At 41.4% G+C, this 26,553-nt stretch overlaps 1 protein-coding gene across 1 annotated transcript in view; it reads right to left on the bottom strand.

Moving 5' to 3' along the window:
* ATM (ATM serine/threonine kinase) overlaps positions 1–26,431 on the bottom strand; it is a 77,391-nt gene extending 50,960 nt beyond the window's left edge. Inside the window, exons 1-14 of the mRNA XM_081950024.1 lie at positions 26,330–26,431; positions 17,567–17,677; positions 17,374–17,486; positions 12,926–13,071; positions 12,001–12,165; positions 10,288–10,453; positions 9,348–9,586; positions 8,598–8,761; positions 7,916–8,085; positions 7,449–7,820; positions 6,663–6,857; positions 4,826–4,921; positions 3,657–3,876; positions 3,192–3,317 (exon numbers count right to left, since the gene is read on the bottom strand). Of these exons, the coding sequence (XP_081806150.1) occupies positions 3,192–3,317; positions 3,657–3,876; positions 4,826–4,921; positions 6,663–6,857; positions 7,449–7,820; positions 7,916–8,085; positions 8,598–8,761; positions 9,348–9,586; positions 10,288–10,453; positions 12,001–12,165; positions 12,926–13,071; positions 17,374–17,486; positions 17,567–17,638 (2,244 nt within the window). The 5' untranslated portion in view covers positions 17,639–17,677; positions 26,330–26,431. The remainder of the gene's footprint in view (positions 1–3,191; positions 3,318–3,656; positions 3,877–4,825; positions 4,922–6,662; positions 6,858–7,448; positions 7,821–7,915; positions 8,086–8,597; positions 8,762–9,347; positions 9,587–10,287; positions 10,454–12,000; positions 12,166–12,925; positions 13,072–17,373; positions 17,487–17,566; positions 17,678–26,329) is intronic.
* Positions 26,432–26,553: the final 122 nt, after the last annotated feature.

Here is a 26,553-nt window from a genome sequence, read left to right as displayed (position 1 = left end):
CCTTGGGCTTACAACTTCCTGCCGGCTTCCCCATTGAATGTTACCTACTTAGTCAGTATTCACATTTGTGTGCTGAGTCCAATAATCATCTATCAAAATTAAAAGTTAAAGTCTACCAGGATAAAATGTATGCAAGCCAAAAAAATTATTTGCTTAGGCCATATTCATTAGGTAGATCGAGAAACTGAATCTCCACATCCAACTGGGAAAATGCAATCAAGCATCATCACTACCTAAGTAAGTAATGAGAACTGATACTTCAGGACAAGTATAAAAATTGTAGACAACTTTTTCCACATATATATGTGAAGTTGAAGCCCAGAAATAATGTTAAACAAGATTTAATTTCAATCTTCTCATTAACAAAGGCTTAGAAATAATAATAAATCTACTAATCCTTGCTCTTCTGATTCATTAAAGATATAGCACTACTTAAATACTATGCTGTTAAGCTAAATTAATGTTTTCTCCGGAAGCTGTGAGTTACAGATAAAGATCCATAAATGTGAAGTGGATTTGTCAAGGGAAGAACAAAGAAACAAGTGCAATGTATCCAATATTTTAAAATGCTTAGCTTTTTTTCAGGTAGGCTTTACTCATTTATTTTTTAAATATTTATCTCATGTGTCAATTCTTTGCATGTGAAATCACAAGGCTAAACTACAATGTCTTAGTGAAGACACTGCACTTTCAATTTCAAGAGGCTTTTTAAGAACTTTAAGTTGAATTAATTTATATTTTACCTTCTAAAAAACTGGCTCTTAACATTATAACAGATTGAACACTTTTAAAAAGCAGTGCAAGAATCAGGTTTTTATTCACTGCTAATTTAATTGATTATGTGCCATCAAGTCAATGTCAACTCTTCAGCAATCATGTAGATGGGTTTTCTCCATGATGATCACCACTATAACTGAATCTATCTACCTTGTAACTGGTCTTCCTCTTCTTCCTTTTTCAACATTAAAGTTTTCTCCAGAGAACTAGATTTTTGCATAATTACTCAATGCATCTACATTCCTAGAGTGCTGGATGTATGATTTTGATTAGGAGTTAAGATTTCAGGTACTGAGGATGCATGGGGAGATCTGGTTTACCCAATCACACTTTCTTTAAGGTATTTAAAATCTAATTTTCTCTTCTTCACGCCATGTCTTCATAACACTTTCAGATAAGTGGTTAGAACTTTTATAAGAGGATGAAATTTCCTTCATGGACTACTAGAGACAATTTAGCTCTCAAGACTCCGGGGACTGTATTTCATATGGGAATTTTATTCATGTTTATATTTTGCAGTAAATATTTATTCTTGAATAATTTTTGTAAGTATGCACATGCAACAACATGCATTCTTGAGTAATTTTGATACAACATAAATCAAATTGTTTTACTACTGTAGCTATTAAGGAGTTAAGTGGATTTTTGCATGGTTACCATTACCAAACACTTTGCAAAGCAATACAGCCCATCCTCAGTTAACAGCTACTCATTCATTGACTGTTTGAAGTTATAATGGCAATGAATGAATGAATGAATGAATGAATGAATGAATGAATGAATGATACTTACAACTGATGAATGATACTTACAAATGAATGAATGAATGAATGAATGAATGAATGAATGAATGAATGAATGATACTTACAACTGATCCTCAAAATTCTGACCATCCCGAAATAGACCTGGCTTATAGAGTGAATTCAGCGTATGCTAGAACACACAATGTCCCCAGGGAGGTACACATTAAATTTCTTAGGAAAAGCACAAGAGATGAAATCCTGAATGCACAAAGGGGGCAAGCCTTGATATACAAAGATAAGGAGATAACCATTCTGAAACAGATCCCCAAGAAAGTGAGGGAGAAAAGAAAATCTTATTCGCAATTGGCGAATAAACTATACCAGAAGGGGGTGTGGTTTCGATGGTTATTGCCTGAAGGTATGCTAATATTCTGGGAGGAGACAAGAGTTAGAATTAATACACCCATAGAGGCGCAGGCCTTTATGGAAAAAAATAAATTACTCCTAGAAAAACCAGAAGATACTTCAGTAGATGTACAAGACACGGGAGGGGCCAGAGCACTGCCAGCTGGGGGAGATGGGGCGACATCAAGAAAGCTCAGATCACACAAATAAGTAAGAAAATCCATGTGATATAAACTGACCGAAATTACCAATTGAATTTACCACACTGACTATATGCTATTATGTAATATTTGAATTTTATGCAAATGTATACTATGAGTTTGGAGGGGGGGGTGCACCTACCACATTTCGCAGCTGCCAAAATTTGTAACCTTTCCCCTACCTTTTCCCTATGTAAAACATCAAAAAACCAATAAAAACTTTGTTTAAAAAAAAAAATTCTGACCATCCCCAACCCCCTATGTTCATTTGGGTACTTGGCAACTTGGCTCATATTTGCAGCATTCCATGGTCATATAAATGCATTTTGCAACCTTGCTTGTCTTCCCACAAGTAGTCAATGCAAGGAAGTCGTCAAGTTGCACTGGTTAAGTTTCCCAGTCCTGGCAGCAGTCGCCCCAGTTCTGTCATACTGACCACCTATGCATCTGCCTGGCAGTGGCTATTTTCCTCTTACCAGACTGCTGGCAAACCTCCTGGGACTTACAACTTCCTGCTTCCACACTGAATGTGCTTTGGAAATTTGCAGGATGTTGCAAGGAGGTCCTCACTTAACAACTCATGATTCTCACTTAATAAATGAAAACAGGGACTCCCAGGATAGTTGTCATTAAGCAATATAATCATGTAACATTGCACTTTCGACTAAGCAATGGAAATTCTACTCCCAATTATCTTTGTTAAGCAAGGACTGTCAATAATAAAAACACAGGCACCCTCTTAATGCTTCTCCAAAGGTCACAGAATTCCTTGATCTCCTTTGCAAATTCTTTGCTTCCTAGAGCAAACTTATCTCCTTCTTTTCCTACCATTACCCCATCTGGAGATTTAAAAGAAGCAGATAAACAGAAGTCTATAAAGGACTGAGGAGAAAAACTATCCAAGATGAAGGCAGAAAATGAATCGAAAAGAGGTCTGAAGTAGCTCATACACTATAGATACCTTCATGTAATTCTTAAAATTATATCACAGAGATTAATAATCAAATGAATGCTTCTTCATATCTACTAGGAACAATTACTTGAGCTTAAGACAAAAAGTTCTACCTTAGCTTTCTGGAAAAAATCCAATTTACATGCTTCTTCTTCTGTAAGAATGCCAGCATAACAATAGCAGCCAAGGACACCAGTCAGGATACTGGTACAGCGCATTCGCATTTCCACAGGTATAGTCTGAAAAATAAACAAACCCACCAAAAACATATTCAATTCACTTGAAGCTAAATTTGGATTTTTGGTAAACTAATATTTTCCAACTGGTCCACATTTGTGGACAAATCAGACCCCTATGGTGAGATTGGTTTGTCCATGAACTTTTTGATTTGAGAGCAACTGGCAAATGGATTTGCTCTCAAATTGCCACATCCAATCCTAGCCTAAAAAGCAGTCTACCCGTAATCTATTTTATTAATTTTACCAACACCTTAGTCTACTCATAAGTATACAGGGAACAAGTCAGACTTTAATAAACCCTCACAATGAACAAAGAACACAATTTTCTTTCTGCCTTACCTCAGCAGAAACGTTGCAAAGTAGTTGGTCTGACATCATCATAAGATTGTGTTTTAAGGTTTCTTCCAGCTTCTGATTGACAATGAGGCAAGAACTAGGTTTGTTTTCTGATACATTTGCCATATTTGTAAAAATATTGGCTTCATTGAAGGTTGTCTGCAGGTAAAAAGCTTCAATTTCTGAAAGACTGGTTTCTTCTTTCTCTTGGTTATGTTCCATGCTTAATAAAATAAAGTGTATTTTCATTCATTTATCACTTGTTAATAATCCAATAATGGTTAAACTACCCTCCCACCCAGAAAGGCAGGAGTCCTATGATTTCTGAGATTGGTACATGAAATTTGTGCAATTCACTGCTCCATATACCTATTCAGGCCCAAACTGGTTAGAAAATGGATGACTCAAGTCATTAAACCAGATTCATTATTATCATCAGTGTTCGATAATTCATTTTAAACTATGTTTGTGGAGGTTCAGATACTCCATGACTTAGAACCATTCACTTAGTAACAGTTTGAAGTTACAACAGCACTGAAAAAGATGACTTATAACCATTTGTCACACTTATGTTTCAGAAACTCCATAGTCACATGATCAAAATTCAGACTCTTAGCAACTGGCATGTATTTATGATGGTTGTAGTGTCCTGGGGTCATGCGAACACCTATTGTGATCCATTGACAACTTAACAACTGTGTTACTAACTTAAAACCTGCAGTGCTTCACTTCACAACTGTGGCAAGAAAGGGCGTAAAGCGAGGGGCAATCCACTTAACAACTGTCTTGCTTAGCAATGGAAAATTTGTGTTTAACTGTGGTCAAAAGTTGAGGACTGCCTGTACTGTGTATCAAAAGGCGTGCAAAGTATATGCAAAGAAGGTGACCAAGGCAAAAGTACAAAGAATACTAATGGCTCAGACGACAAAGACACTCAGTCATAATGGGGCTCACTGGCTTTTAATTTTACATTTAAAATAGCTTTTATGGTTCCAAATTTTGATCCCTATAGCTTGTATGACACACCATATTTAAAAATCCTATTTTAGAGCAATGTATCTAGAACAGAGACGAGCTAAATAGCAGACAACTGGTGTGAGATAGTGCCTAAAGCAGACTTGTCCAACCTACAGAGATAAAAAAATGTCTTCATTGATTTTTTAAAAAGTTACCATTCTGGTGCATTGTTGAAAAATGCCATTGCTGCTCTGCAACTTTTCATAGTCAGACTTACAAGGATTTTCTGTAATTCTAGATTAGGAAAGTCACTGAAAAAAACAAAAAACAACAACAAAAACAGAATTATTTCATGTTTGAATACTGGAGTGTTAATAGATTCAACAGAAGAAGCACATGAAAGTCTAATTTTTCACTGTGCATCAAGTATTTGTAGGAAGTATTTGTTTGTTTGACTTATTTGTTGCCCATCTCATCTAGTACTTCCAACATCATCCCCAGCAAAATCTTTCATAGAACAATCTTTTATAGAACAACCCATCTGCTATTGGAAGGAACAGATTTTAACTTCACTAATTGTGAAGTTAAAATATTTTATACATTATATTAGGGGTCCCCAACCTCCGGGCTGTGGCCCACTACCAGGCCATGGTCTATTCAGAACAAGGCTGGCGTGCATGCATGTGCAGCTCCATCGCTCGCGTGGCCCAATTCCCCTTCTTCCCCCCTTCCCCAAGCCAGCCAAGCTGCAAAAGTTGGGGACTGCTGTATTATATGAAGACAAGAGAAATTCAAGAGTTCCATGATGTTTGGAAAAATTCATCAGAGGCCAAAAGAAGACACAAACAGGAGCTTACAAGAACTCAAGAAAGCAGTTATTGAAAAAAAAATCCTGAAGTGATGTCCATCATATTATGAAAAGCTGAAAATAACTGAATAAGGACCAAGGGGCAAGATTTAGTTCCTCTAGACCAAATATGTATCTAGGTATGAGATGCTATTAGGTTACAATGAGTTTAAAAATATCATTTCTTTTTTGCTGGATAATCAGGAAAGGGTTACACTCAATAAACGTGGGCATCAAGTTTCTAAACGAAGCATACTTCAATTTTTTTGCATGAGTAATAAATGTCCCAGTGACCATTTCAATAGACTATTGTCAGCCTCTTAGACTTGAAACACATTATATCCTTTTATCTATGTAGACTGTGATACAATACAATGTGCTTTTCAGTTACACAGAAGAAAAGAAAAAGGATACAAATTGCTAAAAGTTTACAAAACACAAAACCAAATGAAAATTAAAAAGTAAAAGTAAAAACAGTGTGAGGAAGTGGAAGTCGCCAACTCTTTCCTGTTTACGGCAGGGTGGAACTGAAGTGACATTTTCCAGGACAAGAGCTAAAGAAGAAATCTAAATCCTGAGACCTGTCTTTTGCAGTTATAGACATTTTCCACAATATATGTTTGGATATTTTGTTACAAGTGGAAAATATTATATAATCTTTCTAAAACACTGTGCATTTACATGCCATTCAACTACATAACAATATAGAAATCAAACTGTTGTGAGATAAGTTTGCTCTGCTAAAAATTCTCATTAAAATGTGATTTGTTATTATGGTACTTTTGTAAACTTGACTTCAAACCAATTATTTGCTACAAGTTCTTAAAACTAAGAACATTTTAAGGCAAAGTGATTTAAATTCTAACCCACTATGAAATTTCAGCAAAGTAATGCTCTAAACTGGCTTCAGGCCGGCCTGGCCTGTTAATTTTATCTAATTTTTAAAATGTTATTGTCATATTAATTGGGTTTGTTTTTTTGGATATTTATCTAATTTCCTTTTAACTTTTGTGATATGTGTTTTTTAATGTTGTACGCCACCCTGAGTCCTTTGGGAGAAGGGCGGCATATAAATCCAATAAAACAAACAAACAAACAAACAATAAACTCACTTACCAAAGTAAAATTAAAAACGAACATAGAAAACTTTGATTTCTTCCAATGAACAACTAATTCTTTTAGGTTACTTGATTTCCTGGCCCTACCTGCACAAAACTGGAGGGAGTTCCATGCTGTCTTCCATAATTTCTTCCACATTGTAGAGGAGAAGCCATTTTACAACTCGTTCTTTCAGTGTATAAGTTGCATTTCTTTCCCGATCATTCTGAAATGGTCCAGTTTTCAAAGTTTCTGGTATTTCCAAAGCTGTCATTGCTGATGCTAAACACTGTACAGCAAAACTATCAAATAATAACAGTAAGTACAAGCACTTGATTTACAGCTCTAATATTCATATAACGTCACCAGTGTGTGAATTCAGGCTCCAATATTTTTCTCCCCATGGCCAAAACCACATCACGTTTAATCAAGATTTCACAAGTCAGAATTGGAATGGTAGGTAGAATTTTAAATGGGTTTGTAAAGTCGAATTAAAAGCATATTTGATAAATAAAGAATGGTTAGATACCCAAATTATTCAGAACACCAGATGAGAACACACTTATTATTCAAAGATGGCTGGCAGAAGTTACAATAATGTTAAAATCACTCTCCTCCATTTGTACCACTACTTATGCTAAACAGAACTTATGATTGAAAACAATTTACTAAATATAAAATGTAGAAATTGTAATTAAATTTCTAGTGTTTGTAGTACAAGGGCAGACCATTTAATCATTTTACATGTTTTGAATTACAACTGTCATAATGTTTCATCATTGGCCAGAACTAAAAGAGTCGAAACCGCTAAAGGACATGAATTACTTATGCTAGATTACTCCTTTACAATTAACATACAATTAATCATCGAGTATCAAAAAGTTTCATTTTACCTTGATGGCTTGCATACAGAACCTGCAAAAATCCTCCAAATTTCCCCGTCCATTGTTATTAAATTTCTTTGAAATAGAACTCCAAGCAATTCAAAGCTTTCCATTTCAGTTTGTCTAAGGTTTAGACTTCGATCTACCAAAGACCAAATTCTGGACCATGTTCGCTGCAGTTCAAACTTCTGTGTGATATTGAGGTCTGTTTTTTGGCTTTGACACAGAGCAACCTCTTTAAGACATCTTAATACATAAGGGGTCCGTTCTCCTCGACGTTGCTGAAGTAATAATTGGTAAAGTATATTAAGTAAATTAGTCAGCTCATGGTCAGGAAGGCTCCTTGGGTACTTGGATACTAATCTGGTGGTAATCTGCAGCCTTGAAAACAAAACATCAAAGATTATTAAGAGGACACTAATAATAGAACACGTTTCAGAAATAAACCAAACTGTTTTTCTTTCATTTTCATTTACCAGGGTATGACATCAAAACTATTCTGTGATTTTTGCAAGTGTTCTTGAATAACTTCCCATCCTAATTCAATTCTTCTACGTTTGGATGGCCCTTCTCCATTTCCATCTTCTTGCTGAGTAACTGCATATGACTGGGTTACCTCTAAGACTTTGGTGTCTTCAGTAAACACCTTATTTAAAAAAAAGACATTTAAAGAATTAAAGAGAAATACTGCTACATATTTTACAACTGATGTGTAGTACAAAAAAAAATATTAAGACCATGAAATAGTCAATCCATTGCCACAAGGTAAACCCCATCTCCAAAACAATAGCTAGAATAATTTCAGATCATACTGGCAAATTTAAATTCTTATGAATTGCTATAAGTTTGCAGTAAATTAAAGAAATAATGTATATTATTAAGTTTCCATGAGGCTTAACGAATCAATTTTGTTCCTTAAAACCTTCCAGTGTTTTTTAAAAAGCTGAAAATGCCAGCTCTCGTTAACAACGGAATATCATCAGCCACACCCCCTGGAACTCTGGAAGACTTTTCTTTTTAATCAGTTAAGAAAAAAGGTTGTCCAACTGTGAAAATCAAGCAGACAGATCTCCTTTGTACTGCCCTGGGGTGGTACTCTGTTAGGTTACACAACAACCCAACTTAGAACAACCACATGAAAGTATAGTGACAACTTACCTGGTGACAAGAATCAGCCATTAACTCAACCAGGTTGTCCTTTAGAACAATACTGTGAGAGCCTGAAGAATATTTTCCTCGGTTGCTAATAAGAGTTATCTCATTAGCTAACAGATCATATAGGTTGTATAAAGTATGTTGCCATTTTGCTGAGGTGTATGCTCCTGTTTGTACAAGAGTTAGAAAAAATAATTTTGTAAAAGAAAAGATATGAATTTAAGAGTTCATTATTAATTAGCAACACATATATGTCTGTTAAAATGATTAAACAAAAACATAAATACTTAAGTAAGCAATACAGTCCCAGATCAATTCTGGATCATGCTGGATTACTGGTAATTAAATGCAGAGAGAGCCCATTCGGTGGAACGGTTAAAGCATCAAGCTAAAGAATGGGAGATCATGAATTTTAGTCGTGCCTTAGACATGAAGCCAGCTAGGTGGCCTTGGGCCAGTCACTGTCTCTCAGCCCTAGGAAGTAGGCAATGGCAAGCCATTTCCAAAATCTTGCCAAGAAAACTATAGGGACTTAGAGAGAAAGACAGATCACTGCATAGATGGTTTGCATTATCTTTTTCCAGAATACTTTCCATTTTAATCTGATGATTTCCTGATTATCTCCTTTACAAAACATTGATCAGGCCCACCAAACAAATTGAACAGGTTGACCCAGAATCTTCTGAAACATTTTCAGTGATAAAATACAAACATTACATAAAGCCCTTTGTTATTTCAAAGCTTTCCATGTACCTTCTTCCTGAGTTTTAGCTCCATTTGGATGATGAACACAAATCTGAAACTGAACAAATTGAATGATCTGCTTTTTCAAAGCATCTTTTGGTTTGTACTGAGCCCATATAAAAAGCACAGTTGATAGAATTTCCTCTCCTGTTTTGCAAACGTGCATGCGGTAATTCATTGCATAAATGGGGAGAAACACATTAATGGCTGCAAACATGTGTTCGAGGCCTGCAAGGTTTCTTTCTTGCCTATAATAGAAATACAGCTTATTTTTATCAGATGCTAAGCAATCCAATCTTAGGATCTATGATTAAGCTTGGAACTACAATATATTTTATTTGTTTTCCTTTCTCTATAGTAGCATACACCTTGACAATTATTACTATAAAAGCAGCATTATCAAGATCCAAAGGTGTCATGCACACCATAAAACCTCAGAAAATATTACAGTTATTGAAAACTGCTACTGATAGATCAGCAATTTCAAATAATTCCACATCTGCCTAGTCACTTTTTATTGTCAGGAAAAGAAAGGTGTCTATAGATTATGACTACAAAACTCACTAACTGTAATACATTCTACCTTTCAGAAAAGATCAAACAGAAATTATAATACATCCTGAATTCAGAAGCAGCTTTTTATAAACTACTTCACTGGACCAAGCAGGTATCAAAACTACAATTCTTTATGAGTAGAAGCAAACTTTAAAGACATTTTATTTCATAAAGAGTTCCAATTTTTAAAATTTAAAATTAGCCACAATAGAAATAAAAGAGAAAAAACTAGTTACAAAAACTGGAAACATTTGACCTATCAGAATGATACAGAAAATATTTAAATGTTAAAATGAGCTCAGTAATCAGATTAATGAAAAATTAAGTTCAAAAGATGTTTAGTCAGTTATCATTTTACATTCAAATTTAATTCAGCAAAGAAAATGCTATTTACCTTGCATGATGTATAGCTTTTGAGAAGACGTTCAAAATATCTGAATTGAACTTGTTAGTTTGGAAACAGAGGCCTCTAGTTAATGTATAGATTATTCTAGCCACCAAAACTTTGTTAACATCTCCAGAAGGATTGAGAAATAATTTAAAGTACAGATTTTGAAGATCTAGAGAAGCAATCAAATTCATTAAAGAGGATATAAATAATTGACACATAAACATTTTGCATGCTTTCAGCTATTCATTCTTGTATTGCAGAGTTGGACTTCTTTTAAATGAGTTGCATTTTATTTATATTTAGAACTCTAGGAGTTACAGGAACAGATCTAGTGACACCGCAATGGTACTATAATTCGGGGCCATACATATTTTGGTTGTTTGAAAGGAATTTTAGGAAGTAGCACACCCAGCAACCTTTATTTAAGCAAAGGAATATTTTTCTGAGTTATAATAAAGTCAGTTCAATTAATAAAACCAGATTAAAATCTGATTAACAAGAAAAGTTTATTAACAAGAAAACACAGTTGCTTTGGATGTGAAATTCTTTGGATCCAAAACAAAAAAAGTCTATACAACTTTCAAGAGCCTCTGAAGCCTCTGTCCTTGATACTACCAAAGCACTTTTCCTACTTTGAATAGGAATAGTTGCACTTACCCAAGTATCATCATATTAAATGTAACTTTAGGTGTAACTTATAAATTAATAACATCCGAGCAATATTTATTAATTTAATAAATCAAATTAAGCTGAACTCTCAGGAAGTATAAAAATATGAGCTGGAAAAGAATGTCATTCAGTGACAGAGACAACTAACAGACGATATTCTGTTTTTTGATTGGTAGAAAATTCATCTCCCCCAAACAGTAAGTTATGCAGTCATAATATTCAAACTTTGTCCTCCATATGTTAGTGATAATTCAATAGCACTTTATGGAAGTCAAAGTCATATTGCCTCAAATGGGATAAGCGATTAGCCCAGTGCCAGTGGTGGATTGCAGGTGGTACGCCCCGGTACAGGTGTACCGGAGCCTGCCCGGAGCACCGGGTACCGTTCTGTTCCGGTGCTCCGGAGGGCCCACCCGCCTATCCAAGCTCCTTACCTATCCTTTAAAGCCTTTGGCACTTCCGCGCAAGCGCATGGCACATATAGCACCTGCGTGATGCTCCGCCGAGCAGCTGGAGCATCATGGAGGCTTGCGGAAGCGTCGCTGGCAGCTACAACGCATGTGTGCAATGCGCACGTCCATGTGAGCAACGCCAGGCCTATTCCAACCGTACCGGTTGGAATGGGATCCGGAACCCACCACTGCCCAGGACCTGTATTCTTTTCTTCAGCCTTGGATTTGAGGACTCCATCTTCTCCTACCCTTATGACATCTATGATCATTAACATACACCAATAAATGAGAAATTTGCAAAAACTGCAGAAAAGGCATTACTAGACGTCCAAGCATTGTCAACCATCTGATAACCTTTGTGGCAACTGTTTATTTCCTGAGAAGGCTCCAGATGTTATCTCCCACTGAATGCTATTTAAGATCTTGACAGTAATCCTGACTAGTTTCAATTGAGGCAGTCCTGTTTTATTTGGTAGGACACAGAACTATATGTTTTTCTGGGCTACTACAGAAGAATTATATAAATTCAGGGGCACTTGTTCCTAAGTATTTGCACAAGTCCAGTCAATATTAAACAAGAGTCACATCTACAAACCTGACCACTGTTGTGGAGATATTTCACACCAATATTTCCTCACTTTGAGAACGTCCTTAAGTAATATGCTATTACAATCGGCCCCATAAATAGCATATCTTGATGACTCATTTATTGTGTCAATTACATAATTCAGAAGCTCTTGACATTTTATTCTGGGGGCTCCTGTGTAGAAACAAAAGATATAGTTGAGCTTTTAGCAAAACAGAAATAGTATATTTACAAGTTAAATTGGAAAAGATTCACTATATCTGCAAAGCTTTAAAGAATAATGTTCTTTAGATGTATAATTATAAATTATATAATTACAAATTATAGGTGTATAATTTAGGTGCATAATATTTCATGGAATGGAAATATGAAATCATGTCCAAAATCTATTCCTATTCCCCAAACAAAATAAAACAATAATTTTTGCAACCTGTGTATCTTTTGAACTTTTGCAACGGTACAGTATAATTCTTGGTTTCTTAATTTAATTGTATTAATATTTTTAAAATGTTTAATATTTTATCTTAAAAACAAATAAATGGCAATCTAGATATTCCAATTCTCCAAACTGAGAATACAGAATACAAAATCAATTTGAATTTTATTTTAATAACAATTACAAATTACATTCCTGCCAATTATTGCCACCAATTTTCCTGCAAAACTATATTTTACCAAGGTTAAAAAATGGAGCAGCTCCCAATTGCCAAAAAGCCAAGCATCCTTTTTTTCATTTATTACACCAGCTTTTTATCCACAGGATTTTCATTATATCATCTTACTACCAGCATGATGCTCAATGCAATTAACAGTCTAAAGTAAAATATAAACAAGTGTAAATCATTGCAACTAACACAATCTCCATTATTTATTATTAGACAGATATTGTTTCAACAACTCTTTAAAGCCTTAAGTATTTTTACAAGATACTCACTTTTATTGGCACACATGATGAAATACTTAACCAAACTACTGATCTGTTTCATCTTTTTCTCTCTTGTTGCTTGGGTTGCTGCAGAGGTATTTGGTTTTGCTAGTTTGATACTCTCAGCCTCTTTTTGAATATATTTCTGCAAAAACCTTGAAAAACAATAAAAAGATACTGTCAATAAATACACAAGCTATTTAGACAAAAAAGCAATCACATATCTCAGTATACATTATTGTCCAATACTGCCAGCTCCTTTACTATCAAAGTGCCATGTAATTCTCCACTGCTTGCACTTTGGCAAAATAACAAATCCACCTGGATAACTAATTACACATGAAATAAGTGTCTTACTCACATTGCACCACATTTTTCAGGGTGAAGTATAGTTTTATACATGGCATTGGCAAAAAAAGTATTGGCAATAAAGATCTAGGTAACCAGGGAATGAGACTAAGAAAACTGAGAGATGATCCAGTAATCTGAATATAGGTAGTCCTTAACAAATGACCATAATGGAGCCTGCCCATTACAGTTGCATGTCTTGGAAGTGGTTAAGCTAAACAGCCTCACTTAACAGGCCTCACTTAACTCACTGTTCTCCCTATTATGTCCATTAAATGACGGTGTGGATCATTAAGTGAAGAATGAGTGTTTCAGGGTGGAGAAGGCCCTCCCAGAAATACTGTGCTTCACTACTTGTTCGTTGGGTCCACAAAGGCTTTCTGCTCCTCTACCAAGTCTTTCTACCTCTCCCACTGAATCTCCTTAGGTGTTAGACCTGATTCCCTCCCCACCACAGAATTAAATAACCTAATCTGTTCATTAAGGAACTGCTGGAAATTTCCCTTGATGAGAAATGTATATGTGTGCACCAGAGGTGGGTTCCTGCCAGTTCTAATCTCTTCTATAGAAGAGGTTCCACAAATCTACAGTGCCGATTAGAACCGGTTCCAGCTCCCTCCCCCCGCCCATCCGCACATCATCAAGATGAAGAGCGAGAGGAGGAATTCTGGGAGTTGAAGTCCACAAGTCTTAAAGCTGTCAATTTATTTATTTATTTATTCTTCGCATTTCTAAACCACCCCCTCTCCCAAAAAGGGACTCGGGGCGGTGTACAGTCCACACAACACATAATAAGTACAATATAAATATAAATATAAATATACATATACACATGGAGGAGGTTAAAAAATTAAAAGAACTGTATAGAAGAATAAAATATGGCTCTAAGAGCCCTAAAATCAATTAAATTTAAAATACTACCCTTAAAATAACCAGTTGAGAGTATACTTCCAGGAGGTAGAAGTTGTAACAATTATAATTATGCCAGGCCAGCTAATCGAAACAGGTGAGTCTTCAATTTTTGTCAGAAGGAGCGGAAGTCCGTGGTGGTTCTAATGTCGGGGGGAAGGTCATTCCAGAGGGTTGGGCCCATCACAGAGAAGGCCCTATTCCTTGGCGCCGCCCGCTGGCATTGCCTGGTGGACAGCACCTGGAGAAGGCCCTCCCTGTGAGAGCGGATTGGCCGCAGGGATGTATGTGGGAGGATGCGATCCCGCAAGTAACTAGGTCCTGTGCCATGGAGCGCTTTAAAGATAGTAATCAGGACCTTGAAACGCACCCGAAAAACCACAGGCAGCCAGTGCAGCTCGCGCAGGAGTGGTGTTACGTGGGAATATCTAGAACTTCCCATGACAACCCGCGCGGCCGTGTTCTGGACTAGCTGCAGTCTCCGGGCGCGTCCCAAGGGAAGCCCCATGTAGAGAGCATTACAGTAGTCTAGGCGAGACGTCACCAGCGCATGAGTGACCGTGCGTAAGGCATCCCGGTCCAGTAGGGGGCGCAATTGGCGCACCAGGCGAACCTGGTGGAACGCCCCCCTTGCCACGGCTGCCACATGGTCATCCATTGACAGCCGGGCATCTAGGAGGACGCCCAAATTGCGCGCCCGTTCCACAGGGGGCAATTGCTCGTCCCCTATGGCCAGCGATGGGGTCAGCTGGCTGAACCGAGGTGCCGGTAGCCACAGCCACTCAGTCTTGGAGGGGTTGAGTTTAAGTCTGTTGTCCCCCATCCAGACCCCGACGGCTTCCAAACACCGGGACATCACTTCGACAGCCTCGTTGGGGTGGTCTGGGGTTGAAATGTACAGCTGTGTATCATCAGCGTACAGATGGTATTCAACCCCAAAACCACGGATGATCTCGCCCAGCGGCTTCACGTATGCATTGAACAGAAGGGGCGAGAGGACCGATCCCTGCGGCACCCCACAACAGAGTGGCCTCAGGGTCGATCTCTGCCCCCGTCAACACATATTGCATCCGGCCGGAGAGGTAAGAGCCGAACCACCGTAAAACGGTGCCTCCGACTCCCATCCCCTCTAGCCGGTGCAGTAGGATACCATGGTCGATGGTATCAAAAGCCACTGAGAGATCTAATAGGACCAGGATAGAGGAACAACCTCTATCTCTGGCCCTCCAGAGATCATCAACCAACGCGACCAAGGCTGTCTCTGTGCTGTGCCCGGGTCAGAAGCCGGACTGGCGTGGGTCTAGATAGTCGGATTCATCGAGGTGACGCGGAAACTGCTGCGCCACCACATTCTCCACAACCTTCGCCAGAAAGGGAAGGTTGGAGACTGGACGATAATTAGCTAGCTCCATTGGGTCAAGTGAAGGCCTCTTGAATAAGGACCTCACCACTGCCTCTTTCAAGACAGTTGGTAACGATCCCTCACCCAACGAGGCATTCACCAGGCCCAGAAGCCAGCCTCGTGTCACCTCCCAGGATGCCAGTACCAGCCAGGAGGGACACGGGTCCAATGAACATGTGGTGGGTCGCAGCCGTCCACACAACCTGTCTAAATCCTCGGGGGCAACAGAGTCAAACTCCTCCCAGAGTGGACTCACAAGACTCGCTGTTGACGGCCCGTCCAGACCGCTGGAGGGGGCCCATCCGCTTCGGATCTGAGCGACTTTATTCTGCAGATATTCTCCAAACTCCTCTGCTCTTCCCTGTAAGGGTGCCCCCCGCGTCTCTTGAACCAAGAGGGAGCGGGTCACCCTAAACAGGGCGGCAGGGCGGTTATCCGCAGACGCAATAAGAGCGGCACAATGTCTGCGTTTGGCCGCTCTCAATGCCACAAGGTAGGTCCGTAAATAGGCTCTTACCTGTGTTCGGTCAGACTCGGAGCGTGAGGACCTCCACCTGCTCTCTAGACGTCTCCTATGGCGCTTCATCACCCTCAACTCCTCGGTATACCAAGGAGCCCGGGTGGGTCGCTGCCGTAGGAGAGGTCGCAAAGGCGCAACTCGGTCCAAGGCCCCAGCCATCGCCCTATTCCAGGCGGCCACTAGGTCCTCCGACCGAGCGCGGGTCAGGGCTACAGGTAACGGCCCAAGCTCCGACTGGAACCTATCTGGTTCCATCAGGTGCTTGGGGCGGTACCAGTTTGGACAGACTGGCTCCGCCTCCTCACGGTGGGGGGTAGCGCCAGGGAAGTCTAGCCGGAGACAAGAGTGATCTGACCATGACAGGGGAGTAATGTCTAAATCCCCTATTCCCAGATCACTCGTCCACTGCTCAGATACAAAAACAAGGTCCAGTGTGTGGCCACCTTCGTGTGTGGGGCCCTGAATTAGTTGGGTCAGGCCCATGGCTGTCATGGAAGCCATGAACTCCCGAGCCACCTCGGATGCTGCTCCCGTCGACGGCAGGTTGAAATCCCCCATAACCAAAAGTTTAGGGATCTCCACCGCCGTCTCCGAGATCAGCTCGAGGAGCTCGGGCAGGGCTGCTGACGTATAGCGAGGAGCCAAGTATACTATCAGCAGACCCCACTGCCTCCCTGGGCCCCATTGTTTGAACACCCCTAGATTTTTTTTCTAAAGGGTTAGGGGTGCAAGGGTCTTGTAACTTGACGGCTTTAAGACTTGCGTGCTTCAAATGCCAGAGTTTCTGAGCCAACATTTTGATTGCTAAGCAAGAGCGTTGTTAAGTGAGTTTCACCACATTTTACAAGTTGGTCACGCCCACCCAGTCACATAATTGCCAAGCCACTCCCACCTGGTCACATGGCTGGCAAGCCACTCCCACAAAGCAGGCCACACCTACAGAAAAGATTCTAAAAATTTTGAAACCCATTACTGGTGTGCATGTGTACTTACACCCACCTACTGCATCTAAGGGCTCCCATCTTAAGTTTTTTCTTCTATTTTACTTTGTTTAGGTTTTTATTCCTTTTTCTTTTAATGTTTTATTTCTCTGTTTTTTATTGTATGCTGCCCATAGTTCTTTGGGATCAAGATAGGCTATAAAACTATTGTTGTCAATAATCTTTGAATTCTGGGCGAAGTGGTCTAAATGATTGCTTCCAACTTAATTATTTTATTATTTATTTATAAGAGCCAGAGAGAGGGGCTGTTTGTTTTGATATACAATAAATATCTTACCTGAATACAGTATCCCAGTTCATCTGTTTTCCAAGTTTGGAATCAGAATTACGATCCAGCTGCTGAACTGTTTCTGGATCACAGATAAGACGCTTGAACTTCTCAATTTCCTTCTGTATTTGTACAGAAACACAAAAAATATATAATACTCCTTTACCACAATGTCATATTTTTAAAAAGGAATTAAGCTTACCTTTCTTTCCATAGCTTTGTCACTTCCAAGCTGTTGACAGCAAGTCAGCAGATCATGAATTGCAAGACTCATGGTTCAACCAAGGTGTTGTGAATGTACATCCAATTGAACCTAAGTTTATAAAATCAAAATTTGTGAGGTTAACAACAAAATGTAAGAACTTAACTGAATTAATCCATTTAAAATATTTGAGCTAGTAAAACATCATTTCACTAAGTTGACTGTTCTTCAAACAGGAAAGTATATTCACCCATAAAAATGATAACCCATTTCATATAAATTAAATGATTAAAATAAATTTTAAAAAATACATATTTAAAAAATTTACCTACTACACAGTAGGTATTATTATTTCTGGTTATTTGATAAGATTCTGGAGAACAGACAACCTTAGATTTTTACCTCAATTGTTAAGAACATTTTATATATATATAATGGTACAATTTGTATAAATGTGAGCATCTTTGAGGTTGTAATTAGCAATCCGACTCTTTAAAGGACCCTGATAAAGTTCTGTTGGTTGATGAAGACTTGCTGGGCAGAAATCCAATCTACAAAGGAAGTGTAGTATCAGATTGATTTTTCTCTAGGAGAAACACGAGAATTTAAGATAGTAAGGTGAGCTCTGGTTTGGCTGCCCCTCTCTGCAGATCCTCTGGTAATTTTAGTAAGAGAATAGCTTTTTTAAGGGATTTCTGTTCTAAGACAGAATGGGCGTTGGTACTTAACTGGTACGCTCATTCTCCACAATTGGTGGAGACAGCAGTCACATAGGGACATACCCAAGCTAGTCCCTAATTAAGGGAGGGATCCAGTCCCCGTGGAAGAGGAGTCCAGAGAATGGACTTGCTGTAAAACCCTCCTTCCAAAGGCAGCTTCAGCTGAAGCAAACCGGTCTATCTTGTAATGACGGATAAAGGGAATGGGAGAAGTCCAAGTGGCTGCCCTACAAATCTCCTCCACTGACGCCTGAGTAGCCCAGGCAGCAGACATGGCCGCACTACAAGTGGAATGAGCAGTTATACCCTGTGGAGGAATGAGATCATTGGCTCTGTAAGCTTTAGAGATATAGGCCCTAAGCCAGCGGCCTATGGTGGAAGAGGAGACTTTGGAACCCAGGGAAACTGGCTGAAAAGAGACTAGCAAGGTTTCAGAATGCCTGAACATAGCTGAGCGTTTGATACAGATATGTAAAGCCCTGCAGACAAACAGCCGGGAGTAAAACCCCTGACGTTCCTGGCGCTTGGGAACAGCCTGGATGGCCCTGATCTGAAGAAGACGGTAAATGCCTGTTCCACCAACTGTCTCTTGAGACTGTCGCGAGACACTGGGCAAGGGGCAAAATGCCTTGGGGGAATGGAGAGAAACTCCAGGGTCAGACCCCATCTGATGATCTGCAAGACCCAAGCATCTGTTGTTATGTCCTCCCATCGGTCTGCAAACACTGTCAGTTGACCCCTATCGGAAGATCCTCCAGACAGTCACTTCTGACTTCTGTAGGATCGATTGAAGCCCCCTCAAAAGGATTTCCTAGGAGGATATCGTTGGAAGGTCCTATTGGACCTATCCTGCTGTTGGTAGGATCCCTGACTAGAGAGTGACTGACGCTGCGGACGGGAGTTGGAGAAACCCCCGTCCTGCCCTCGAAAGGGCTGGCATCTATAGAAGGTAAAGGAATTTCTATTGTCCGCCTTGCGGAAGGTCGATTGGAGGACCTTACGTTTGTCCTTTGACTCCACTAATAAGGGTTCCAAAGGGGCCTCAAACAGATTACCCCCACCCTGAAAAGGGAGACTTGTGTCTGGCATTGGCTTGCCAATGTTTTAGCCACAGTAGTCACCTAGTGGTGACCATAGAAGCAATGGCTTTGGAGACAAAGCGAGCTGCGTTAAGCGCAGCATCTGCAGAAAACTCGAGAGCTGCTTTTAATTTGTTTAAATCCCTGTGGGCCCTAGTGTCTTTATTTGGGATCCTGCTCTGAAGTTGCTTTAGCCAAAGGAGAGCAGATCTGCTAAAAATGAGGAAGAAGTGGAGGCCCTAATAGCCCAGGCAGAGCCTGGTGATCTCTGACAAGCGTTTGTTCTAAACGCTTGTCTTCAGGCTTAAGTGAATCCTCAGGAGCACTGGCAGCTGCATTAGGAGAGGCCAGAGCTACCATAGGCAGCTCGATGGTTGGAAGGTCTAGAGCCTTAACTAAGGCAGGTCCTACATTATACAGGCGCTTATCAAGAGAATTAGGAAGAGGACCAGTGCCCGGAGAGGCCCATCGCTTTTGCACTACGTTCATAAAACTCCTAGGAGAAGGAACCACCTCCTTCTCAACAGTAGGTTCTAGGAAAAGAGGATCCTCAGAATCCCCAGTGTCAGAAGCTGCAGGCTTAGGATCTGGGGTAGGCTTAAAACCAGCAATCTTCTTTGCCTTAAACAGCAAGGACCGGAAAAGAGCTGGTTTGAACAGTCCCACAAAGGCTGGTTGGTCAGGGGCCAGATCCTTGTCCTCAGAGAGGTGAGAATCTCTGGGGGGCTGCTCATCCTCATCCTCTGCTGTGGCAGACCTAGAAGTTGAAGGATCAGCAGTATTCTTACTAGAAGAGTGTTTCTTTTTACTCTTGGATTTAGACACCCCACCCCCCGATTTAGATTTAGAACTGTGGCTAGAGGATCTCTTACATTTGAGGCCCGCAGCTATCCCCTTTTCAATGGCAGAAGAGATAATGGCAGCTACATCAGGGGTAATAGCAGGAGTAGTAGCAGGGGTTGGTTCAAACCCCAAAAATCCCGGGGAAGAGGAAGCCTGAACTGCCACTGGAGAAGGGCCTGCATCCTCTAAGGCAGTGATGGCGACCCTGTGGCACACGGAGCCATTTGCCAGGGCACGCGAGGCGCTGCCCTGTCAGCTGGGGGGGTCGCACCTGTAGTGCGCGCATGCACACTGGGGGTCGCGCATAGCATTATGGGTGCAGCACACCTGCACACGACCCCCTGCGCTCCCCCCACTTATGGCACGGGAGCCAAAAAAGGTTCGCCATCGCTGCTCTAAGGAGTCATCCTCACTTTGAGGAGAATCAAAAACCCCTGTACCGTCCTCTATTTGAGAAGGAGAACCAGGATCAGAAAGGGAATCCTCTGAATCAGAAGACCCACAGGTGGGGGGCTACCAGGAGAGACAGGGATCACCTGGAATGGATGAGGGCTCTCTCTGCTATCCTGTGTGCGCTTGCTGGGAGCTGTCTTGTGAGATGAGGACTTGAGCTGCCCTTTTCCCCCCTTTTTTTGCTGCCTTAGGAATCTTTGTGGGGAGCTCCTCCGCTGCCTCAGCTGCCACCCTTTTTCTAGAGGTCTGAGCTGATGAAGAGCCAGCAGTAGGGCTCTCTGGTGGAGAGGTCTGGGGGGAGGTTACTGCCCCATCTCCTGTGCTGGAAGCCATCATTAGAAGTCAAGCAGAAACAGCCACCCTCAAGGTAAATGCTGTAAAAGAGCCCCGTTACCGACCGTTGGCTTCAAAATGGCGCCTGCTGCTCTTCGCGCCAAAATCAACTGTCAGTACTCTCTGTTGGCTTGAAACTGCGCCTGCTGCAATCTCTGGGGGAAATAGCGATCTTCCTGAGAGCTTTGCAGCCCCAGCGCTGTGTTCCTGACAACAACCGCAGGGTTACCACCCTTGGGCTTGTCATTGGGGCAACCTCCAGCAATCCGCATGAAAGAGAAGCGTCGGAGCCGCTCCGCTGCCTAATACAAGCCTCCGACAATTGCTGACAGGAAAAAAGCCTCCATCGCTTTCAAATGGCTGTCCCAGCCGCGCAGCTAGCTCCATGGTGAGGGACAAAGCTCCTTGCTTAATATACACACTGCACCTGCCTGCAAGGTCTTAAGAAATGGCAGGGGTTGAAATATGGAAGTTTTAGAAATAGCCAATCAGTAAGAAAGAACAATATAATCAGAGAAATACAACTACACGTCCAACCCAGAACTGGCTGAGTCTAAAAACTGGGGAAGAGCAGCAAGGAGGAAGGCTTTATAATTTGTCAACTCAGCCTATTGGTTACTGGACAGAGTGAACCCTACGTGACTGCTGTCTCTACCAATCATGGAGAAGTTTTACAAATCCAAAACAAAATGGGGAAGCAAAGACACACGGTCATAATGATGGTTGAGATCAAAAGGGTCAGAAGAAGGCAAATAAATGAGAAAAGTATGGACCAAGTAACCCGAAGAAAAAGACTGCAGAAGAGATGGCACTGAAAAGCATATACCTATTACTTTGATTAATAAAAAGAATGTTTTCTGGGCGAGGTAAACCATTACTTAGGCGTAAAAAATAGATAAATAAATCCCAAGTGCTATGTATTAATATGAAACTTTCATTCAAATGGTCAGTATGTTGTATATGTATCCTTGGCAGAATAAGAGACAAGAGACATCACTTGCCTAAAGCTCAGATAATCTGAGATTGGGTTTGCAAACAGGTTATCTAATTTTGATTTAGCATACTATGTGAAGTTAGTGAGTTTGATTAGTATACCGTTATTCAGTTCCAGGGATTATGCGAATCTATAAATTGTAGTTTGCTGCATAAATCCTGGCATACTTATGTGATTCCATGAGAAGATGTGAATTCAATCTACAATTCAATCAAGGCAGATTATGGAACAGAGGGGGGAGACAAAGCAGAATTGATAAAGCAAGTAAAATCTAGTTATCAAACAGAGTGGGAGGAGAATGGGAGGAGGAAAGCATGCTTACTGTGGAAAATGTATGGATTGGTTCAAGCGTTTCTGAATGAGTTACTTCAATACAATCTACTTACTTCTCAAGAGAATTTCATAAACACATATTTTGAGTGAGGGATCCTTGGTGCTGTCTGAGCTTGCTTGTTTTCTTGCAGATATTCCATTACCCTAAGTACCATGTTTCTCTGAAAATACAACATGTCCTGATAATAAGGCCATGCCACATTTTTCAGATGGGCAAAAATGTAAGCCCTCCCCCGAAAACAAGCCCCCTGGACAACCCCCTCCCCTCCGGCCAGGCGGAGCACCACTCACCGACCTAGCGGTATCCCGAAGGCGCCAAGCCACAGGAACGGGGTGGGGGAGGCAAAGGCTTGTGTTGCTTGACGCCTTCAAGATATTGCTAGGTCGGTGAGCGGTGCTGTGCCCAGTTGAAAAGGGGGGTTGCCGGGCGGTTGCTCTCTTGCGAGTGGGCTCCCGAAGAGCCGGGCACAGCCTCAGGATCGAATGGCTGTATTGTGCTGTTGCAGCAGCTGAGCAGCCGCCCAGCAAACCCCCTTTCCAGCCAGGCACAGCACCATTCACTGACCGAGGGGTATTGCCAAGCTGCGTGAGTGCCTGTTCACCGCCCTCTGGCTCCCACCGCTTGGCACCTTTGGAATGCCCCTAGGTCAGTGAATGGGGCTCTGCCTGGCTGGAGAGGGGGGTTGCGCGAGCAGCTTTTCCGCTCCCCGCCTCACGATGCCCTTGCCTAACTCTCCCTGCAGAGCCAGGGCATCTCCGCTGCCACTGCCACCTGCCACTGCCGCATGGCTTTTTCTGCGGCTTCCAAAGCACGAAGGTAGGATGCCGAGTCTTCCGGAAGTTGCCACTCTGGGAATACACTCTATGGTTGTACGCTCTGGGAGTACGCTCTGCCGGCAGCCAGTCCGTAACCATAGAGTGTACTCCCAGAGTGGCCACTGCCGGAAGACTCGGCTGCGGATCTCTGGAGTTTGGAAGCCAGAGAATAGGTTATGCTTGGAGCGCCGTTGCTGCGGCCTGGCCCTGCAAGAAGAGCTGGGCCAGGGCATGGTGACGTTGGGAGACACACGAGCTGGTGATGGAACATGCACTCGCGCAACCTCCCTTTCCAGCCGGGCAGAACGCCATGCATTGACCTAAGGGTATCCCGAATGCGCCAAGCCGCGGGAGGTGGAGGGAGGGCAGAGAACCATGCGGCTTAGCGCCTTTGGGATATCACTGGGTCAGTGAGTGGCGCTCTGCCTGGCTGGAAAGGGGGGTTGCCGGGTGGCTGCTCATAAGTGTGGTCACCTCATGGCTTGTGTGTTGTTCTGCTGCGACAGCGCAACACAGCCGTTTGCCCCTGAGGCTGAACCTGGCTCTTCGGGTGCCCGCTTGCAAGAGAGCAGCCACCAGGCAACCCCAAAACCATAAGCTCCCCCCGATAATAAGGCCCAATCAATATTTGGGGGGTCAAAAGAAAATAAGACTGTCTTATTTTCTGGGAAACACGGTAGATAACATCATCAATGCTAATAGTGTTTGTTAGGGTAATGAATTGTCTGCAGGAAAACAAGGAAGCTTAGATCCCTCATTTCAATCCTGAGTACAAATATTCTCCTTTATTGGTAACACATTGTGAGCATCATTTTTTAAAGTGTCATCATTCATTCATTTTTTGTTTTTTGACCCTTTCACCCTTCTTTTCCTAGCATTCCAGGCAAATATGTAGCACTCACCCTACATATAATTTGACCTTAAATCCCTGCAATTCAGCAAAAAGCTATCTAAAACCTCCATGTTTCTCCTGCTCTCCAAACCAAGGGCAAGTTGTAATTCCAAGCCCTGAAATTTTCTTGGATTTTTTTTTAAGAAATGGTTTGATATTGCTACATTCCTAAAGCTGAGGGAAAGCAACGAGCCCAGCCAAGGTCGCCCAGCTAAGGTGGGGGCTAGGATTCATGGTCTCCCGTTCTAGCTTCATATTTCTAGGTTCTCAATTCTCAAAAATTCAATTCTCAAGTTTCTAGGTCCTATCATATCTCAAGACTTAAAACGGGCACCTAACATCAAAAACGTCATCAAAAAAGCACAACGAAGAATGTTCTTTGTGCGCCAACTCAGAATGCTCAAACTGCCCAAAGAGCTGCTGATTCAGTTCCACAGAGGAATTATTGAGTTTGCCATCTGCACCTCCATAACTGTCTGGTTTGGCTCTGCAATCAAACAAGACAAACATAGACTTCAATGGATAATTAGAACTGCAGAAAAAACCATTGCTACCAACCTGCCTTCCATTGAGGATCTGTATACTGCACAAGTCATAAAGAGGGCTGGAAAATATCTACAGACCCCACCCATACTTAACATAAGTTGTTTCAACTTCTAATCCTCAAAACGACGCTATAGGGCACTACACCCAGAACAACTAGACACAAGGACAGTTTTCCCCAAATGCTAAGAATGTATTACTATTATTCTTCTCTTCCCTCCTAGTATCTATCTCTCCACACTTATAACTATAACCATGTTGCTTGTATCTTTCAACTTATATTGTTTTTATTTCTTTCCTAGTATGATTTAATAGCTTATTAGTAACCTTGACTATCACTAAGTGTTGTATCTTTTTATTCTTGATGAATATTTTTCTTATCTTATGTACACTGAGAGCATATGCACCAAAGACAAATTCCTTGTGTGTCCAATCACACTTGGCCAATAAAAAATTCTATTGTATTCTATATGCCTTAACCACTACACCAAGTCACCCTCAACTACAATTCCAAGTCCTCCTTTTATGACTGTCCCTGTTGGGCTGGGAAGATGGGAGTTGTTGCACTCCCACGAGCTGCGGGAGAAAACTAGGTCAGGGAAGAGAGATTGAACTGATGTTTTCATTCACCTGAGGAGAAAGAGAGAGAGAAACAAACAAAAAAGAGCAACAGAGTGGTCAATGCCTGGAATGCACTACCTGACTCTGTTGTTACATCCTCAAACCCGCACAACTTTAACCTTAAACTATCTACTGTTGACCTCACCTCATTCCTAAGAGGTCTATAGGGGGACGTGCATAAGCGTCCCAGTGTGCCTAACGTCCCTGTCCAATTGTCCCCATTTATTTGTACCCATTTCCTGTGTTCTTATTCACGTTTATTATTATTTCTGTTACCTTGTAGATGAGTGATAAACTAACTAAATAAATAAAAAAGTAGGGGGCGTACATAAGCCCACCAGCATGCCTAAGGTCCCTGTCCTACTGTGCCCATTTCCTGTGTTCTTATTCATGTTTATTCTTATTCCTGTTATCTTGTACATGAGTGACTAAATAAATAAATAAATAAATAAATAAAGGCCGTGCATAAGCCCACCAGCATGCCTAAGGTCCCTGTCCTACTGTCCCCGTTTCCTGTGTTCTTATTCATGTTTATTCTTATTCCTGTTATCTTGTACATGAGTGACTAAATAAATAAATAAATAAATAAATAAAGGCCGTGCATAAGCCCACCAGCATGCCTAAGGTCCCTGTCCTACTGTGCCCATTTCCTGTGTTCTTATTCATGTTTATTCTTATTCCTGTTATCTTGTACATGAGTGACTAAATAAATAAATAAATAAATAAAGGCCGTGCATAAGCCCACCAGCATGCCTAAGGTCCCTGTCCTACTGTCCCCGTTTCCTGTGTTCTTATTCATGTTTATTCTTATTCCTGTTATCTTGTACATGAGTGACTAAATAAATAAATAAATAAATAAATAAAGGCCGTGCATAAGCCCACCAGCATGCCTAAGGTCCCTGTCCTACTGTCCCCGTTTATTTGTACGCATTTCCTGTGCTCTTATTCATGCATATTCTTATTCCTGTTATCTTGTACACGAGTGACCAACTAAATAAACAAATAAAAATAAATACATAAATAAAATAAAATAAAAACCGCGAAGCTGGATAGGCGGCAAAGCCCCCTCCCCTCCCCCGCCCACGGAAACGCGAGAACGCCTCAAGGGAGGCTCGCGTGGGAAAGCAAAGCGCGGACCTGAATGACACCCGCTCGGGGTCTCGTGAGGGCGAGCTCCGGCCAACGTTCCCTCCGGGATGATGGGGGAGGTGGGGGCCCTCAGGCGCGCGCTCAGGCGGCTCCGAAGCCTTCCATCGCCCACGTGGCCTCAGGGAGATTGAAGCGGGGCCAAAACAACGAACAGCCGCCGGGGGAGCTGAGAAGCGGGAAACATTTTCGTGCCCGTCCCACACCCGGAAGCG

The sequence above is a fragment of the Natrix helvetica genome, assembly GCF_964273705.1.
Source record: "Natrix helvetica genome assembly, chromosome: 4".
Classification (NCBI taxonomy): Eukaryota; Metazoa; Chordata; class Lepidosauria; order Squamata; family Natricidae; genus Natrix; species Natrix helvetica.
The sequence above is the reverse complement of the archived record's forward strand: the minus strand, read 5'-3'. Positions and strand labels throughout refer to the sequence as shown.